A 20,451-nucleotide genomic window follows, 5' to 3' on the forward strand; every position below is an offset into this window, starting at 1 on the left:
AAGCCATTCTCTGAGGCAGTGTGGCCAGGCCCTCAGCGCAAGCTGGCTCCTTGATGGAGGGCTGCCCCGGGAGCTGGGGTCAATTAGTGGACAGATTAAGCAATTATTAGCCCCTAACAAGGGTGCCTGGCATCATTACCCTGCCTGTTTACTGGCAAACTACAGCTTTAATATGAAGACCAACAAATAAATTAGGGCATCTGGTCTACTGCCGTGTTGGCCGAGAAGTAAATGATGTCCAACTGGCTTTCGGCTGCTGCTGATTCTCAGCCTGGGCCTAATGAAAAGCCTGAGATGTCTCTCACCGGTCACAGCAGCTTTGGAACGTGCTCTGCAGTGATTTGTCATTCCAAGAGCAAAGATCCTGCCGCTGGGCATGTGGATCCTTCTTAGTCACCCTGCTGCCTTCCTCCTGTCTGTCTGCCAAAACCTACTTATCTTTCAGGGCTCAGCTCAGAAGCTTCTTTCTTCTTGATGCCTTTCTTGCTTTCTCCAGCAGGAAAGGAGTTCCCCTTCTGCATTTTGGGAGAGTGTTGTGCTCTCCTCTCACTTTCCAGCGTTACAGTCATTTCATGGAATGCCAGGGCGCCATTTTGCCCATTTTTTCAGGTCTCTGATGAAGAAGTGGAAATGTGGAGAAGAGGAAGGAAAAGGCAAGGGCTCAGAGTTGTTTGTTTTCTCACTCCCTATCCTGGAGATACATGCAGGCCATCCCCAGAACAAGGAGAGTGACAGGGTCAGATTTGTGCTTTAGGAAGAGCCCTCTGGTTGCAATGATGAGGGCACATTGAGAGGTGGTCGCTGTCATCCAGGCCAGATGCGGTTGCTGTCATCCAGGCCAGATCTGATGGTGGCCTAGAGCAGAAGAGAGGCAGAGTGAAGGAGATGAAGGGCAGATTTGCTAGATTCGAGGAGGAGACATGGGAACTGCCTGACTGTGGGAGAAGAGTCATGGAGAATTCAACTTTTCTAAATTTGGTGGCCTGGAGGCAAGGTGGTGTTGGTCCCAGTGAGTGGCAGAGACAGCAGTCAGCCCTGGAGTCTGGGAACAGAGGACTCTCAAAGTGGGGAAAGGAGCAGAGTTGGGGAACATTGAAGCAACCTCCCTCTCCTCGTGTGATTTTGGCCAAATCCCTTCTCTTCTCTGCTTCCTAGTGCGCCCATCAGCAACTTGAGGATTTCGAGCCCTGAGTCTCTGACTCCATAGTCATCAATCCAATGTCAACATTTAGCTAACGGTGTGTCCATTAGAGAACATCTCTTAATTTATGTTCAACCTATCCTGCCTCTCCTCCATCTCTGTCTGTCAAAACCTGGTGGGCCCTCCAAGGCACAACTCAAATGCTCTCTTTTCTAGGAAGCCCTTCATCTGCTCTCCAGTAGGAAATGCTCTCTCCTTCACGCCCAGGGGCTTCAATATTATGTCTTAAACTTTTCCTTGGAAACAGAGATATATTTGTAAAATTCACTGGGCAACACCTAATCCGTAGCCATATACCTACAGTGGCTAACAACATAGTCTAAAAATCACCCATTAAGCTTGTTTTCCAAGCTGAGGAAGATGCACTCCTTCGTTCTTGAAATGCTTTGAGGTTAATCCAGGTGTTTCTCTTTCCCTAGGGATCATTGACTTCCTCATAAGTCAGCATCCTATTGCTCGTGTCCTACGAGAACACTTGGTCTTCAAGATTGCACCAATGCTCAACCCTGATGGAGTCTACCTGGGCAATTACAGGTGAGGGACAGGGGAGAATGTTTGGAAGCTAGTAGTCATAGGATGGTGGTATGGAAGCAAGAAGAAAAAGGGAATACATTTCTGAGGAAGAATTTTCAGACTACCCATGAGTTCATTAGAGGCAGTTTCACCCTGGCTCTTGAGGACGTGGCTAATGAGCTTGACTGTTTCATGCACAGCCACCTGAGGTCACTTGCTGGGGTTTTCTGGGCAGCTTGCTGGACCAGGAATCAGGAAACGTAGTATCAGTTTTGGCACCTACTTCCTGTGTAACCTTGGGGGATTCACTTTCCCTCTCTGATGCTCAGTTTCTCTTACATAATGGAGATAATAATTACTTACCTGGCAGGGCACTTGGGAGCATCAAAAGAAATGGTGGGAAAGAATGTGCTTTGCAGAATGTCGTATAGTGGTTATAATGATTATTGTTTCATTTCTCTGTCTCTCATTAGAGATCATTAATGAAGGAGAGTTGTATCCCAGATCATCTGGATGGCATTTCTATTTGGTTTGGGCATGTGCTAGCCCCACACTCTCTCATGCACTCATGTCTTGAACTCTCCTTTCTTTACAATTTGCAGCCTAAAATTCCACTGCCCAAGGGATCGTCTGCCAAAAGAACACTGAATCCTCTGAGATAGTGTTATTACCCTTATTTCACAGTTGAGGCAACAGACTTGCCCAAAGTCACACAGCCAGTAAATCATTGACTGTCTAACTTCACAGCCCAAATTTACAGATTTATTTCTGATTAGTCCAAACTCCTCAGTTTTGCACTCGAGGCTCTGTATGACCCGGTGCCTGTCTATCCACCCTCCTGCCTCACCTCCCACCCTCCTCTCCTAGAACTGTAGCATCTCTAAGCAAAGCCTAGTTCTCTAGACATGTCCTGCTGGCCCCTGATTCCTTACCTTCATAAAGGCTGCCATCTGCCCAGAAGCTCCTCATCCCTTCTTCCTTTCACTAACCCTTCTTCACACCTCAGCTTGTGCCTCTTCTTCTGGAAGACATTCCTCAAACCCCCCAAACAGAATTGGCCACTCCTTCTCCAAGCTCCCACAGGCCTGGTTATTGAACAAGTCTTATCCCATTGCGTGGACCCCATGGGCCCTCTAGCCACCAGAGGGCAGGGGCTGAGCCTTAATGATCTTTGTGTGCCCGGTGCCTAGCGCCAGGGATCAGCACACAGTAGATGCTCAAAAAGTGTTTGATGAATATGAGTGAAAGAAAGGGATGACTTACTGATGAAGAAACTGGGGCCCGGAGATGAGATAGGACTTGCCCAAGGTCAGTGGCAGAGCTCAGACCAGAACCCAGATTTCTAGATACCTAGCCAGGTCCATTTTAAACAGAGTTGGTTTACTACTTTCCAAGAGCATGGCAGTTGGGTCCAGAGGGGCTTCCTAGTCCCGCTGGGTATGAGTTAGAGAGAACCCATGGGATGCATGACGCCTTAATTAAAGACAGTTTGCTTCCTCTCTTAATTGACTCAAGTGATGGTTCATTAGCGCTGGCAGGTTTTATGGCTTGCTGCAGGCCTGAGAGCAATGCCTTTCCACCTTCCCTGGACAGAATGCACTGTTAGTGATAATGGTGGTGGAAAGACCATTTGATTTATGTTAACATATCTGTTAATCACCAGAGCAGCAATGGTCAGAGAGAGGTCAATAATGTCTACTCTGCACACTTATTTATGTCATCGTCTTCTACCAGGGATGATGAGTTGGAAAAAGGTCTGTGACCTTGGCCAAAATGACTTCCCTCTCTGGGCTTCAGACAGCCTGTGAGGTGGTGATGGGGAACTAGATGCTTTCTATATGTCTTCAAGCTCCAAATTTTGTGATTTGAGATTTCAGGATAAAAGCACTCCAACCCTCAGAATGGTTCTGTAATGAAGTTTAAACCTGCAACGTTCTCCTAGTGAGAATACGTGATTCTCATTATGAGAGTTGGAGAAAATCTCTAACCACAGGCATTAATCCTGTTGCTAAAACAGAACTGAATAGCAACAAATAGCCTAGCAATCATGAGATTCACTACTAAAGATTTGGAGAATTTGAAAACTAATAACAAAGGCTCAGAATTGAGAGCTTCAAGGTGACTTCAAGGTCCTCTAGGCCAGCCCTTCCCCAAGCCACCCTCCTGTCAACAGCAGCATTTCCCACGGAGTGGTGGGGCTTGCCAAGGCATCGGGGGGACAAAAGAATTTGGAGTTTGAGTTTGGCTGACACAGAGTTAAGCAAAGTTAAACATGTTCTTTTACAATAATATTTTTCAGTTTTGAAGTTGCTAATAAATGGGAATCTGAAGAGGGGAATATAGTATTCAGTGTTTCCCAAAGTTAAGTGTCAAGGAACCCTTTTCCTATAGAGCCTGTTTGCCCTCACCCCCTCACCCCTGGCCCCCAGGAGTGTTAGAGTTTATAAGACACATTTTTGGGAAAGGCCACTCTAAGGATTCTGCTTGCTCCCCAGGGTCATGTCAAGCACTTACACACTTATTTAATCCTCACAACCACTCTGGGAAGGAGGGTCTTTGTTAGGGTTTCTCTGCTTACAAATAATAAAAATATTCTCAAATTAGTGTAAGTATAGGAGGAAAGGTAAGAGGGAGGGAGGGTAGGAGATAAGAAGGAAAGAAGGAAGGAAGAAAGGAAGGAAGGAAGGAAGGAAGGAAGATTACTTGTCAGAATTCTAGGGCAGGAAACAGAGCCAGACCTCACAGGAACTGATCCCATCGCTGGAAACAGGTTGGAACGCAGCCAGCCACATGGCTGCCTCTCTCTCCTGTTCTCTGACTTTCCTCCTGTCAACATCCTCTGAGGATGTGCAGTCCCTCAAGCCTCAGTGAAGTTAGATAAGCTGCCTTAGGTCGTGTGACTGCGAGGAGCAGGCAGGGACACAGGGATGTTGGAGCCCGAGCTCCTCCCTGCTGTCCTACGCTCCCCTACGCCTGCACCAGACAGGCCAGACCCTGGGTGACAACCAGGAGACAGGCCTGCCCTAGAGGCACCTCTTCTTCTCTTCTTCCTCCTCTTCCTCCTTTTTCTTCTTCTCCATTAAACAAACATGTAATCCAATCTAGGAAGATACTCAGGAGATTTGATCATGCAAAGCTTATATTTAATAATACAGTATCTATACAGTGCTATTTGTAGTAAATTAGACGAAGTACACTCTAGCATTTAGTTGCAAAAGGCGACAGCTATACCAGAATAGATAATGCTCTTTATGGTAAAGCGTGGCAGCATTTACTAACTAGACAACAGTATATGCTACTAGACGGGCTCCGGGAGGGGTGTGGAGGACCTATACTAAACTTTATAGCAAGAGTGTACTCTACAGTGGCCATCTATAATTGTTGGGTGAAGAACAGTGGCTAACAATGATATTATGGAGTATAATGAAGACACAGGGCAACTCTACTCTCTGTCTCACTTACTACCCTCCAATTTCACTGGCCTTTTTTCAGTTCAGCTCTGAGGTTTAACCCCAATTCACAGAAAGGCCTTCCCAGAGCCTCCAGTACGGAGTAGGTCTCCCTTACACTCTCTCCTAGCACTCTGTGCTGGCCCTTGCCCCACATGCAATCATGTATTTATTGATTTGACTATGTGTTTAATGGCGGTCTCCCCCTCTAGACTGTGAACTCCATGAAGTCAGGACTTCATCTTTCTGTATCCCCAAAGCCTGGCTCAGCGACAGGCGCAGAATGGGCCTTGGATGTCTATTTCCTAAATGAACAAATAAACTCAACAGCAGTGTTTGGTAATTGTGCTGTGGCACAAAGCTACAATCCCCACTGTAGAGTAGTTATCACCAGATGCTGCCAGCCCCCAACCCTGTCCCTTCACTCACACAGCCTCCAAGTCCCAGCTGTTTTGATCTGATGCTGTTGTGACATGAATCCCATGATGAGCTGCTGTTATGAGTGAGTGAACTCTGGACCTACAGTTACACTTTGTTATTGTACAGGGCATTATACTTTTAAAGGCACTTAAAAACCACATTTGACCATCACAACAACTCTTTGAGAAAGGAAAGTTAGTTTTTATTATATCTATTTGAGCAGAGGAGAGACTGAGACTGCAAAGGTGAAGAGCCATGTTCAAAGTCACATAGTGCCTCCAGGGACTCTCCGCATCCCCAAACGTGGCCTCTACCTTACAAGCTGGAGGTGGGAGCAGAGAACTGGGGCCTAACTTTCCCACTCTCCGGAGCCTTCTTGTCCTTGGGCAAGACACTTTTCTCCCTTGGCCTCTGTTCCCTCCTGCCCTCTTGGAAGAGGAAAGTGAAGTGCAAGTCACCTTCCATCATTTAGTACAAGCACTGGGGAGAGGCTCTGTCAAGAATGGTGTGGCTGTCACATGGATGTACCTGGAGGACATTATGCTAAGGGAGATAAGCCAATCACAAAAGGACAAATACTGTATGATTCCACTTCTATGAGGTACTTAGAGTTGTCAAAATCATAGAGACAGAAAGTAGAATGGTGGTTGCCAGGGGCTGAGGGGAGAGGGAAATGGGGAGTTATTGTTTAACGGGTATGGAGTTTCGGTTTTAAAAGATAAAGAGTTTTGGAGACGGATGGTGGTGATGGTAGCACAACATTATGAATGTACTTAATACCGCTGAATTCTACACTTAAAAATGATTAAGATGGTAAATTTTATGTTATGTGTATTTTAAATCAATAAAAAATATGTAAGAATGGTATGACTACTGATGCAATTTGAGCATCTTTGGAGAGTTTAGGGGGAGGTGGCGCCCAAGAGTCTTGAGGGATGAATACTGTAACTTCAGGTATCTCAGAGCCAAGAAGCTGCAACAAGGCAACTCCTAGCTGGAAGGCCATTGGGGTTGGGGGATGGGCTGAGTCAGTCTACAATGGTCGGCAATTCTCAGTGTCCTGCAGTAGGCCTGCTGCCCACGTACATTGCAGCGTTTGCACGCTCTCTCTGCCGCCTCCTCCTCACCATCACTTCCTTCGCAGAGAAGACAGCCCCTACCCCCACCTGTACCCTACTGTGTTTTCTTCTGAGAATGTGCAATGCCCAAGTTGCCTAGCATTTTTGCCTTGCAAAAACAGACTCTCCATCTCTATATGACAATATGAAACTCTGTGTTGGGTTTGCATTTCTTAATTAGGTGCTTGTCATTGTGTATTCCATGGAGCCACATATAAGTAAACAGTCATAGACCTTTGAATAAATTTATTGGTTTTATTTATGTTTCTGGGCATAAAAATCTATAATTACCAGGTACAGCCTCAGTATAACTGGTATTTAATGACAATTACTTTTTGTTACCATAGAAATGAGTCCAAAGTAGTTACCCATAATTTCTCATTTCCCAAACCTCACACACGCAGAATCGCAATATTACCATAGTAATTGCCTATTAGTCATCATAAAATACGCAGTTACCCAAAAGATAGCAGGATGCCGTGAGATTTCTCATCTTCAGAAAACTTCAGTACTTCTTGGGAGTGTGGAGGTGGGGGAGAGGAACAGACCTTAAGGGTGGTGCAGAAATGATTCAGCTTTATAGCAAGCACTGCACACCCCACCCTGGAAACGGATGCTGCTGTGATCTGCAGACCCGCACCACACTATGTCTCTTGGCCCCGGTGATCCTCAGTAGCAAAGGATGCTCCAGTGCGGCAAATCCAACTTAACTAAGGTTTGTTGAGGGCCTGCTGAGTGTCAGGCCCTGTGCTTAGCCTTGGGGAAGCAGATGGAAATCAGAGGCAGCCTTTGCCTATAAGAAGCTCAGTGTTTGTACTGGAGGTGTGTGTGGTGCTACGGAGGCTGAGATATAATAAGAGCTGATGTCTGAGTTCCTACTAACTATGCATTGTGTATATCATCTCCCTTAACCCTCACAGCAGCCCTGTGATGGAGGTAGTATTATAACGCCATTTTAAATAGAGAAGGAAATTGAAGCACAAAGGCACCAATGAGCTTGCCCCGGGTCCCCTGGCAGGAAGGGTCAGAGCAGGTTTATGAACCCAGGCAGGCTGACCCCAGCCTGCTACAGATTTAACCTTCTGCTACAGTGTATCCTAAAAGCAGGGAGTGCCTCCTTCCAACTGGGGGCAATGAAGGAGGGTTTTTGAAGGCTGGAGGATATATAGGAGCTCACTAGACATAAAGGGGAGCTAAAGAGAGATTTGCACAGCAAAACATCATTAAGCATGGCAGAGGGTGAAACACCAGGAGAAGTATTCCCAACACACACACACACACATACACACACACACAGACATTCTAACTGGTCTGCCTTGCCCACCTCAACATCCGAAGGAGGAAACATTTTAAACTGTCCAAAATAGAACACTGTAAAATTCACTATGTAAAATGTAGAATACATGTCAGCATTCTATTCGTTCTTTGACGGCATAAAATCTGTCCCTTTTTTATCAAGCTAGAAATGGAAAACAAAGATCCACTGCAAGTACTGCCTCACTGAGAGATCTGCCAGTCCCTTCTCACTGTGCCTCCTTCTCCATCCTGGCCACACGTCCCCCGCTTTGTGCGTCTGTCATAGCATCATCAGCCTTGGAGTGGGATGGGAGCTCAGAGACATCTGGGCCAGTGCCCCGCCCAGGGTAGGGATCCCTCAGCAGTATCCCTGAGTGACAGCCATGCCCCCTCTGCTTGTCCACCTCCAGGCCTGGGTGGTTCCCTCCCTTCCAAAGCATCATGCTGCACTGATGTGAACTCTGACAGTAGACAGACAGTTTATAGTCAGGCTAAACCTGCAGCCCATCATTTCTGCTTCTCCCTCCAAAGGATTATCCAGGTCCAGTCCATCTTTCACCTGGTCGCCCTTCAGCTGTTTGAAGATTGTGTGTCCCCACTCCCCACTCACTCCAACCACGACCGGCTCCTATTCTCCAGGCTGAACATCCCCGAAGCCTTCCAACTTTTCATATGTAACCTGAAGTCCATTCCTCCTCATCCTTCCTGCTGTCCTCTGAACATGTCCACGTGTTTGTCATTGTCTGTCTTTGAGGCGTGGTATCCAGGACTGAACAGTTATGGTGACGATGATGATGATGATGATGATGATGATGATGATGATGGTGATGATGGTCATAATGAATAGCTAATAGCTATTGAAGCTCCTGGGTCTGGCACTATTCGAGGCATTTTCCATGTATTGTTTCACTTAATTCTTAGAACAACTCTATCATCATTCTCATTTTACAGATGGGGAAACTGAGGCATAGGTAGATTAGGTAACTCCCTTAAGTTCATAGAGCTAGCTAGTGGAGTAGGAGTAGGAAGGGACCATCAGAAACCTAATTCGGGAGACATACTTCTCCTGATACAGCCTACATGGACATTGCTATCTGATGCTGAGCTGTCCTCAACCCAAGTCTTTCCACTTGCATTTCTGCTTAGTCACAACTCCCCCACCTTCTCTTAGAGCCTTTCAAGAAGCCTGTGGCATAGACAGTGCAGAAATCACTCTCCCTCTTTGAATAAAGAAGAAACCAAGCCACAGAGAGGCTAAGTAACTTGCTCAAGGTCACACAGTGAGTGAGCCACATAGTTAGTCAAAATGAAGTGCAAGTGACAACAGGGGCCAGACAGAGCCTTACCTCCCAGAGTCTCTCTCCTGCTTTATGTAACCTGAGTGATGTTTCTGTGGAGGCTGAAAGGACATTGGGGCTGGCAGTGTAATCAGGTGTCTAACCCACAAGTGCACACCGCCAAAACCAATTATTCAAATGAGCTTCCCAGCCAGGTTCCACAGAAAAGGCCAGATGGCTAGATGTCTGTGGAGGCCGCTCCCCATCTCTGTCCCTGCAAGTGGCTGAATAGCATTTCAAAGTTAGAGTTGATAGCAAGTTGATTTTAGTAATTGATTCCACAGTGAAGACAGGCCTCGGAGGAGACAGTAACCCAGAATTAGTGGCTGGGGAGTCTGGAGGAGCAAAACCATGTGATTGATAGAATCAAGAACTTCATCATTTCTGGTCTCAGGTCCTACAACACTGCTTGAATAGGGTCAGCTCGCCAGGTAACATCCTTCCGTGGCTCCCTACTGGCCGTCAGAAGGAACCGAAACTCTAGCCTGGTATTCAAGGCACGTGCAGTGTCCCGGCGCCTCCTTCTCAGCATCATTGCCCACCGTACCTCTTGCATGTCCTGTGCCACCACCCTCCGTCAAGCCCTCTTGTCTCCCTGGGCTCTTTCCACTGCCCTAAGCCGGCCTGCCCTTGCTCACGCCTGTGCCTTTGCTGGCACTCTGCCTCTGCGTGAGAAGCCTTTGAACCAAATTTTTCTTCCCCATCTCCTTTCCTTCTCTTCCTCCCTCCTCCCTCCCTTTCTTCCCTCAAATGTTCACCCAGCACATACTTTGCACCGGGACTGAGGTGGACTTTGCCCACAAAGAGGAGGTGTTGTGTGAGATGAGTCTTGAGCAATGAGTGAGAGTTAGCCGGGGGAAGAGATTGGCAACATGTTCTAAACCGAAGGAATAATAATGTTAAATAACAACAGTGATGATAATAATACGAACATTAATTGAACTTGTACAAGCCGCCAGACCCTGTTCTAAGTGTTTCTTATGTGTTGTTTCCACTGGAGATGTAGGGGTGACAACTCATCATACTCCTGCCCCTGCTCTCATCCCACTTCTACCAGTTTAGAAGGAGACGCAGGGATCAGAAAGATAGAGGTCAAAACATAGCTTTATTATTGATCAAAGAAGGATTTGGAAGGCATGCTTACCTCTGTGGCTAAAATTCACCTCCTTTTACTGCACCCCAAAATCCAACTTCCCCACCAGCCACAAGAGAGCAGGAAGTGAGCTGCCTCCCAGAAGGCACACCATGTAGCAGAAAGAGACCAGAATGACCCCCCCTGCAGGGCTGCAGATCCAGACAAGCCACGTGGAGGGGCCAGGCCCAACAGGCTCTGCTCCTTTTCTCCAGTTGACTGATCAGAGAAGTTCCATCCCCTCCCTCAAGGAGAGGAAGCAAGGGGATGGAGACAAAGAGCTGCTCTCTTTATTCCTGGGGACTAAAAGTGCCCATTGGGATTAAAAGCAACAGGGGATTCCTCCCAACAAACCCATGCACCTATGAGGTAGGTTCTTCCTTTATCCTCATATTACAGATAGGGAAATTGAAGCAAAAAAGGAGGTTAAATCATTTGCTCAAGGTCCCACGATAATGGGAGATCCAGGAGTTAAAACCGGAGAGGGCTCAGATCCCAAGTGCTCACCCTCTGAGCTGCCTTGCTGCCTGAGCCCTAAGTGAACAGGGAGCCTTGGGGAATGCCAAGTGGTCTGGCGTGGCTGGTGCACGTGGTAGGACTGCAGCCTACAGTGCAAGTTCACGCACCACACAAAGGCACCAGCTAAGAGGGCGGGTGGAGGCTGATGTGCCGCCCAGGCCTGACCTGCTGTGCGACTTGGTGCGATTGCATCAGCCCACAGGAGGGGGCGCCTTTTATATAATTACCTCATAGGACGTTTAACGTGCAAGCCTTGCGTGATGTACAGATTGGGGACATGGCGTGAGAAGCTGGAGGAACAAGTGGGACCAGATTGTGGAGGACCCTGAGCGTCACACCGAGATCAAACCACAGCTAACATGTGTGCAGCACTTATCTCAACGAGGCAGTGTCCTCAGCATTTTACTCTGATCTCATTTAGTCCTCAAAGCAAGCCTCTGAGGTAGACAGAATCTGCATTCTGCAGATCACGGCAGAGGCACGGAGAGGTTAAGCCACACAGCTAACACATGGCCGAGCCAGGATCTCATCCAGGCAGTGTGGCTCCAGAGTCCACACTCGCAAGCTGGGCTGCTTCTCAGGCTCAGACCAGGTGGGCAGGGGTCTCACCAGCTCCCAGATCTTGTGAAGACTTAAAGGACTTTCCTTCCCCTTTGTGTTTCCTCTGCCCTTTTTCACTTAAGAAATTGAAATAGCCAATTCCTAGCCCCAAGGGCGAGTGAGCTCCGTTAGAAAATATCGCCCCTCAGGCCTTTTTAAATGGTTCTTTTTACTTCTTGTCACTGTTCCCATAGAGAGAAAAATCATCCTTTGGTTTTGGAATGGACTTCCAACTCTACCCTTACACAGCTGTATGACCTTGGCCTCAGTTTCTCCCTCTTTGCAATGGGGATATTGGGTTTTATGAAATCTTGGGTCCTTCAGTGGGTGACTGGCTCTCAGAATTGTTTTTAGTCACCATGTGGAAATCCCCCCAAGCCTAGTATTCATTGTCACCGAGCAGGAGACAGGAGGAGGGAGGATGAATCCCTGGAGCACGTGCTCCCCACAGGATGGGAGAAGGCCCTCCAACAAGGCTTCTTCTTGCCCTCTGGGAGTAATTTCTCAGAGAAAGGGCCCCAGGAAGTTTGGGGTTGGAGATGATCCCTTTTCCAGACATAGTCTGAGCTTGCCCTTCCCCCAATCCTGCAACCTTGCCAGAAAGGCCACCATTACAGGGGAAAGACCTTGCCGACCCTTGGAGGTAGGAAATCTGAGCACTAACTCTGGCTCTGCTGTGAACCTTGGACACGTCCAGGGCCGCCTCACCTGGACATGCAGTGTGTGTACTCACTGCACAAAGGCTCCTGGTCAAGGGAGCCAATGGGGGCTGCGACTCTGCTCCTAGCCCCACATCTGGCCAGAGCAAGTGGCATCATTTTGTACTTCACCCACCCAGAAGGGGCGCCTGTTTGTAAGTTGTCGGCCTAGAAGGGGGCACCTTTTGTCAATTTGCATAAAGGTACCCTTCATGCTAGTCCCCTGTTTGAGACTCAGTTTCCTCATTAAAAAAGAACAGAGTTGCCTCCACCCCTCACCTCACATAAGTCCCAGGATCGCTAAGAGTGAGCAGAGTGACGGCTAAAAACATAAGTTTTAGAGCCAGGCAGATGGGTTCAAGTCCTGCCTCTGTCATTTGTCTTTACTGGGCTATGGACAAATTGCTTAACCTTTGTGAGCCTCTATTTATAGTTTAACTAAGAGTTGTTTGTGTACCTGACACTGTGCTAGCACTGAAGTCTCAATGGCAAATGAAATAGATTCAGTCTCTCCTGCCAGTTCTGTCAGCTGTTTCAAAACAGATGAATTTGTCCAAGGTCACAAAACTATGCAGTGGTAGATCTGGGACTCAGACCCAAGTCCTTCTGACTTGGAAGCTGCATTCTTATCCACCCTCCTCTCTGCCTCCACAGCCCGGTCACATCCTTGTTGTGATGATCTAAGAAGGGATGTGGGGAAATGCTTTAAATATCTTGGTGGTGATGGGAGTGGATGTGTTATAATTAGCCCTTGTGTTTGGGACAAAGGACACTGCCTGCTGTCCTCCATCTCCACCGCAGCAGAGCCCACCCCACCTGCTAAGCATTTTGCAGGAGCTGTTGATGACAGATTGTCTGGCATTTTGACGCTGGCCAATCAATAGAGCCGGAAGGTGCCTCAGGCCAAGGGCAATTGAATCCCAACCTTTTAGTGGCATTAAATAAAGCAATATTTATTTTGCTTTGGTGCAAATATACTTAATCCAATCCAGCTCACTGGTAACGCTGAAAAACTGCTGCGTTTGAGGGACAATTGCAAGCATGCCCCATACATCTCTGCTTGTCAGTGCCACCCTTCCAGGAGCACACAGCCCCACGGTGCTCAGGACAAGATTGATCTAGAGCCACCAAGCTGCCTGTTTCTCTATTCTTTAGAGGGGATGAAAAGGAAATCATAAGGAGGGGAATTAAAATCATTGCCCTCATTCTAGCTGCCATTATTGCAATAGCGATGAAGCACGATGCCCTTCACGAGATGGAGCTATTTATTTGCCATTTGAATAATGTTCTCTGGAACCATTGTACCTCTGCCATTGGGCAGAGGAGGAAGAGACTGGGACAGGAAGAGCAGACAAAGGAGTGGCTTACGGTCTCTTTCATAGATGACACAGCCTCACCGATGGCTGGGGGGACCTCAAAGTGTCACTGTAGACCAACATGGCATTAATAAGACCTAGATTCGAATACCAGCTCTATATTCTAGTAGTTGTCACTTGACCTTCTCAAGGTCAGATCTCTCAGACTGTATTTGCTCATTTATAAAATGAGGATAATAATACCTACCTCCCCTTGGTAATTGTGAGGGTGTCTAGCATGTAACAGGTGCTTAAATACTTTTCACAATAAGTTTTCAAGTAATTACCTAAACTTTGTTTGCACCTGCAGGGTATTTGTTCATGCATTTGTGCATCTATTCATTCATTCACTCATTCATTCAATAGATATACTGAACCTTCTCTGCACCTGGGTCTGTGGTAGATAAGCTGGAGTGGAGGAGGGCCAGATGACTCTGACATGGTCCCTGCCCTCATTGGGCTCACAGTTTGGAAGAAGAAAGACGATACTGAAAGCATTTCCAACTCAAAAGAAAGAAATTATATATAATGCAGTCATGTATAAATTTGATTTCCATAAATTTAGATTTTCTAGAATAGTCCTAATGTCAAGTATTCTGCCTCATTGGTGTCAAAACTAGCCCCATTCGTGTCCGAAAGGGGTCTTGATTTTGAGCTTATGCAGAAATTTCATCTTAAAAATACATAACTGAATAGAAGAGCACCAAGGAAACAGACACCCAGAGCAGAGACCCAGGACTTCACACGCAGTGACTCTGAGCTGGCCATCAGAGGAGTGGGAGCCTGGCATGTGGAGTCATCTTGTCCATTCCTCTGTCTTTAGGCTTCTGATTTGGGTCCTGAAAGCACTGAAGTGAAAGAGCCTGCAACAGCCTTGGCCTCCTGATGCTTACAGCCTAGTTAGGGACCCAAACATAATACAATTAGCCTGTTAGAAATATGTACAATTTCCAACCATTCTCACTTCCCTGACTTTGCCCATGCCTCGCCCTCTGCCTGGAATGCTCTCTCATGCCTTGACGTTTGGCAAACTCCCTTCCCCGCTTCAGAGGTAAGAGCTCCTCGAGAAATCATAGAAGCAAGGATTGGGTCCCATGCAAATCTCAAATGTTGAAAAATGCATGCAATTAATGCTAAGATATTGGTAACCCTTGACTATTTGGTGTGTCTTTTTAAAACTATAATATCTTGTTTTCTTTGTATTTTAACTTAACTTTATTGGAAATGTATGCTTACTCTAAGTCCCTAACTCTCCGGGTAAAGCCCAGTTATTGATGCTTTAGAATCATATCATGAGAGAGCTGGAAGAGACCTCCACGAGTGAAGCATAACCCCCTCGTTTTACAAAGCAGAGCATGGAGCCCAGGGCAGGGAGGTGACTTTCCCAAGATGATGTGGACGTTAGAGATGAGGCCTGTCCCCCGGTCCCTGGCCAGGGTTCCTGCATCTTCACTAAGATGTTTTGTTCGGTAAATACCCACCTACTGATAGACTGGTAGCTATTAGATACGTTCTCTAAAAATCAGCTCAAAAAGTACCCAGCAAAGAAGAATTTCACAAATGCTTTGGCTCCTAAAGAGCTCTGGGATTCTTTGAGGACTGAGTTGCCTTTGAATCACCAGCACATTCTATTTTCATCAGCAGGCTGGATCAAAGAGTTGATCCTTTAGGATCTCCCACCTGTAACACTTTTCCTTCAGTTTTGAATCTCACTTTTTTGAATTAGAGAGGCTTCCTGGAAGCAGCATGGCCAAGTGGGAAGACCATGGGGCATAGGGCCAGGACACCTGGATTCTAGTGAAGTGCTGGTTAGGTGACCTTGAAGGAATGGCTTACCATCTCTAGCCCTCACTTGAAAAATGGAGTTCACCTCTGTGGCTGGATGGTGGGGAGAACCATATCACATGACATAGGAAAATGCTCGCGAAAGAATGAAATATTTGTTCAACAACCACCCAGTGTCTGCCATGGTCCAGGCTCTTTGTCAGGCACAGGAATACAAACATGAATGAGACATCATCCATACCCTGCAGAATTCATGGTCCAGTGGGGAAGACAGTCTCAACAATTACTACATCTTGTGCCGTAGCTACTCTGATGGGGGAGCCATGGATGCTCTGGGAGCAGAGGAAAAGCACCTATTCCATATTTGCAGACAGTGAGTCTGCAAGCCTTCCCAGAGGAGATTATATTTACGTTTAGACAATTTCAACAAGCCCACAATCACCACCACTGCAACTGTCATCACTGGCTACCGTTTATTCAACGTTCACTCTGTTTTGAGGATTCTGCTGGGCCATTTACAGACATTAGTTCATGTATGCAATCCAGAAGGTCAAGGTTGTTATCCTCATTGTAACATGATAAAATGGAAGCCCAGGGGGTTTAAAAAAAAGAAATTTTAAAAAGGTCACATAGCTGCTAAGGAGTACAGCCAAAACTTTAACCTAACTGTGACTCCCAAAGCCCCCGGTTTTCACAACGTAGCCCCATTGTTCTGTGTGACTCCATGGGGCAAGGCTGAGACTGATAAAAAGACGTCACTGGAAGACAAATTTCAGCTAAAGAGAAGGAAGACTTTCTTAATGGAGCTGTCCAAGAATTAGACAAGCTGTCTGGGAAGGTTGTAAATACCAGATCATATAGGTATCTTGGACTAAGCTGGTGACTTGGCCAAGACATTGCTGAGGGCATTCTTATTTGGAGGCAGAGGAGACATAGGTAAACTAACCATCTTTAGGATACAGTTGTTTATGATTAAGTCCTGTTATCAACAACAATGTTACTTTTCAAATTTTTAGATGCTCACTGGAGGCTGGAAGAGCTCTGCCAGCACAGCACCCAGACCAATAGTTCCATCTGCTTGATGACCAGCCATTGGGAAGTGGGCAACATAGGGGCCTACTGGAGTTTTCTGTAAATCAATCCACAGAGCCATACGGTTAGGGACGCTTTCTATTAAAGAAACAAGGACTGACTCCAGCCACTTAAGCACAAAGGGAATTTATATGAAGGGAATGACAGAATGAAGCAGAAGCTGGAGAGCCAGACTTGGAAAACAATTAGCAGAGTAGCAGAGGCAGACAACTGGCTGTTGGCCGGAATCATCTACCTCTGTTCCACGATCTCACTGCTGTGTGACCCGCCCCACATGACCTAGTCCAAGTTTAAGTCCTGGGCGGGAGTGGCTGTTGTCTGAGTCTGGGTTCCTTGCTGCTGTTCTGGCTGCCAGGTCACAAAGAGGGAGCATCTGTCCCGTTTGTCTTCTGTGGTAGGAGAAAAGGGGCAGCCATAGTCTCATCATCTTGTAATGATGGCGGAGCAAACTCCTCCCACCCCCTGCCCCATCTAATCACAGAGTTAGATGCTGGGCATTCAACTGCCTACTACATTAAGAGGGAACAGGGTGTGGATATGAACTCAGATCTGCCTGCTCCAAGACTGGAGGAAAAGATAGGAGGTCATCCCTGACCACTGCTTTCTACTGTCCACTCCAGCTCCCTATGGACTTCAAACTTATTATCTATGTCACTCATATAGAATGTAGCATAAAACAATAATAAAGTACAATAAAACAACAGCATAGCATTTTTGAGTGGCTATTATGTGCCAGAACTTGTGCTAAGTTAAGTTTGGTACCTGCATTGTCTCATTCCATCCTCTCAACACTGTCCTGAATTATAAATGGACATATCTTCTTTATCCTGTTAGACTATATGTTTCTTCAGGCCAAGGAATGTCTCTCATCAATCCCTATATCCCAGCAGCACCTACCTTGGAGCTTGGTGTATAGAAGTTTCTCAATAAAACCTTGATGAATTGCTGTATTTAACCCTTACCTCATCCTTGTTACCTAAACCAGTGTCCCTTCCTCAACTTACTTAGGCATTCTCAGAGGCAGAGGGCTTGCCTTAAACAGCTTATTCCCAGGAAAATGTGGACCTTAAAGCTGGACAGACCTGAGTTTGAGGCGAGCTCTACCACATGCTGTCTGAATGACCCTGGGTGGGTTTCAGATGAGTGTGTGTATGTGAGTCTCTGCCTGTCTTTAATAACTCTCAAGAGTAGTAATATTGCAGACCATAATATTTAAGAACTGCCTGTATAAGTATGTAGATTAAGACAGTGGTCACAGCAGTAAATATTTCCTTTTGGAAAGACAATTTAGTATAGTCAGAGAGGAGCAGAGTAAGGAGAGCAATTGTTAAGATTTTGGACTCTGAGAATCAGGCTGACCTGAAATCAAATTCTAACTCTGCTACATAGTAGCTCTGTGACCTTAGAGGAAATTCTCTAAGCCTTTGTTTTCTCATCTATAAAATGGCAATACAGAGAGTGACATCAGCAACATGGCGGAGTGAACTATTCCCTTTATCATCTTTCCTCCTTTGAACTACAACTAAATGGACATTCGTTGACCAATGGAGGATACCCACACAGCACAACAGGACACCTGAGAGACTCACACAGCTATACATCTGAAAGTGGATTAACTGGGTCCCTGAGAAGTAGTGGAGATAGGTGAGCACTCTCCTACCCTTCCCTGGCAGCATGTGTGTGCACGCGAAGGCTTTTCTGGCTTGCAGGAGTGCCCATAGTGCCGCTGCAGCCCCGCATGTGGGAAAGTGCCTCAGCATGACTGTAAGAAGAGACAGCGGCAGCCCTGAGCCCACGTGCAAACGCTTTCCCAGCCAGTGAGAGCACCCACCATGCTGCTGCAATCCCAATGAGTAGCCCAGGCTTGGACCCCGTGAAGAAGCCATGACCACCAAGCACAGCAGCTGGTGTGACCATAAGAGGTGGCAGCAGATCTGCATGCACATGCGAATGCTTTTCCAGCTGGTGGGAGTGCCCATAGGGCCACTGCAGCCCCACAAGTGGAAATGTGCCTCAGCACAACTGTAAGAAGAGGCAGCGGCAGCCCTGAGCCCACGTGCAAGTGCTTTCTGTACCCACACAATGGGAGTTGGAGCACCCACTGTATCCACAACTTCCAGCAGGTGGGTGGGAGCAGAAACACAGCTCCTGCTCCCCCTAGCAGTAGCAGGTGGAATCTGTGATGTGATACTACCACAAATGCGCCAGCAAAGGATTAGTTGATTAAACACCATGAGAAACTACAGTAACAATTCAGAGCAGAAGGAAAATGACAAGTCTCCAGAAACCAACCCTGAAGTCACAGAAATTTACAATCTAAATGACAGAGAATTCAAAATAGCTATCATAAAGAAACTCAACGAATTACAAGAAAACTCAGAAAGACAGTTCAATGATCTCAGGAATAAAATCAATGAGAAGAAGGAATACTTTGCCAAAGAGATTGAAACTATAAAAAAAAAAAGGCAGAAATTCTGGATACGAAGAACACAATTAATGCAATAAAAAATAATCTAGAATCCTTAAAAAATGGAGCTGATGTTATTAGAGGATAGAAATATAGAAATGCTTCAGGTGGAGGAGGAGAGAGAACTAAGATTTTTAAAAAAATGAAGGCATTCTTTGAGAAATATACAACTCAGTTAGGAAACGCAACAAAAGGATTACAGTTATTCCAGAGGGAGAAGAGAGGGAGAAAGGAGCAGAGAGCTTGTTCAAAAAATAATAGCTGAGGGGCCAGCCTGGTTGCATAGTGATTAAGTTCATGTGCTCTGCTTTTGGCTCCCTGGGGTATGCAGGTTCGGATCCTTGGCACGGACCTACACACCGCTCATCAAGCCATGCTGTGGAGGCGTCCATATACAAAGTAGGGGAAGACTGGCACAGATATTAGCTCAGGGACAGTCTTCGTCAAGCAAAAAGAGAAAGATTGGCGGCAGATGTTAGCTCAGGGCCAATCTTCCTCACCAAAAGAAAAGAAAAAAAAAGAAAAAAGAAATAATAGCTGAGAACTTCCCAAACCTGGGGAAGGAACCAGACTTACAAATATGTGAAGCCAATAGAACTCCTAATTACATCAATGCAAAAAGACCTTCTCCAAAGCATATAGTAGTAAAACTGGCAAAAGTCAACAGCAAAGAAAAAATACTAAGGGCAGCAAGGCAGAAGAAAATAATGTACAAAGAAACCCCTATCAGGCTTTCAGTGGATTTCTCAGCAGAAACCTTACAGGCTAGGAGAGACTGGAATGATTTATTCAAAATACTGAAAGACAAAAACTTTCAGCCAAGAATATTCTATCCAGTGAAACTATCCTTCAGATATGAAGGAGAAATAAAGGCTTTCCCAGATAAATAAAAGCTGAGGGAGTTCACTGCCACTAGACCTCTCCTGCAAGAAATGATCAAGGATGCCCTCATAACTGAAACAAAAAGGTAAGGGTCTACAAAGATTTGAGCAAGGAAATAAGTAGACAGACAAAATCAGAAAACTGCAGCTCTCTTTCAGAACAGGGAAGCAAATACTTAATTATAGCTTAAAAGATAAAGGGGAGGAAAGCATCAAAAGTAACTCTAAACACTTCAACTTAGTCACAAACTCACAAGACAAAACAGAATAATTTGTGACAATGATAACTCATAAAGGGAAGAGGAAAGAGATGGAACATGTTTAGGCTAATAGAAATAAAAGTCTATCAGAAAATGGACTATCTCACCTACAAGACCTTTTATACAAAACTCATGGTAACTACTAAATAACAAATCAGAGCAGGGCCACAATTCATAAATAAAGAGAAAACTGAGAAAACCACCACAGAAAACCAACAAACTGAAATGGCAGACAGAAATATAAAGGAAGAGAAACAATGGAAATATAGAACAAGCAGAAAACAAGAGAAAAAATGGCAGTATTAAGCCCTCATATATCAATAATAAC

General features: G+C 46.0%; 1 protein-coding gene across 1 annotated transcript in view; it reads left to right on the top strand.

Annotated features, from left to right (window-relative positions):
* The window catches only part of AGBL4 (AGBL carboxypeptidase 4), a 1,245,941-nt gene that overhangs the window by 1,111,163 nt on the left and 114,327 nt on the right, over positions 1-20,451 (top strand). Inside the window, exon 8 of the mRNA XM_087445980.1 lies at positions 1,621-1,735. Within this exon, the coding sequence (XP_087302106.1) occupies positions 1,621-1,735 (115 nt within the window). The remainder of the gene's footprint in view (positions 1-1,620; positions 1,736-20,451) is intronic.

This window comes from Ceratotherium simum, chromosome 22 (genome assembly GCF_057802395.1).
Source record: "Ceratotherium simum simum isolate JZ-2026a chromosome 22, ASM5780239v1, whole genome shotgun sequence".
In the NCBI taxonomy this organism is placed as follows: Eukaryota; Metazoa; Chordata; class Mammalia; order Perissodactyla; family Rhinocerotidae; genus Ceratotherium; species Ceratotherium simum.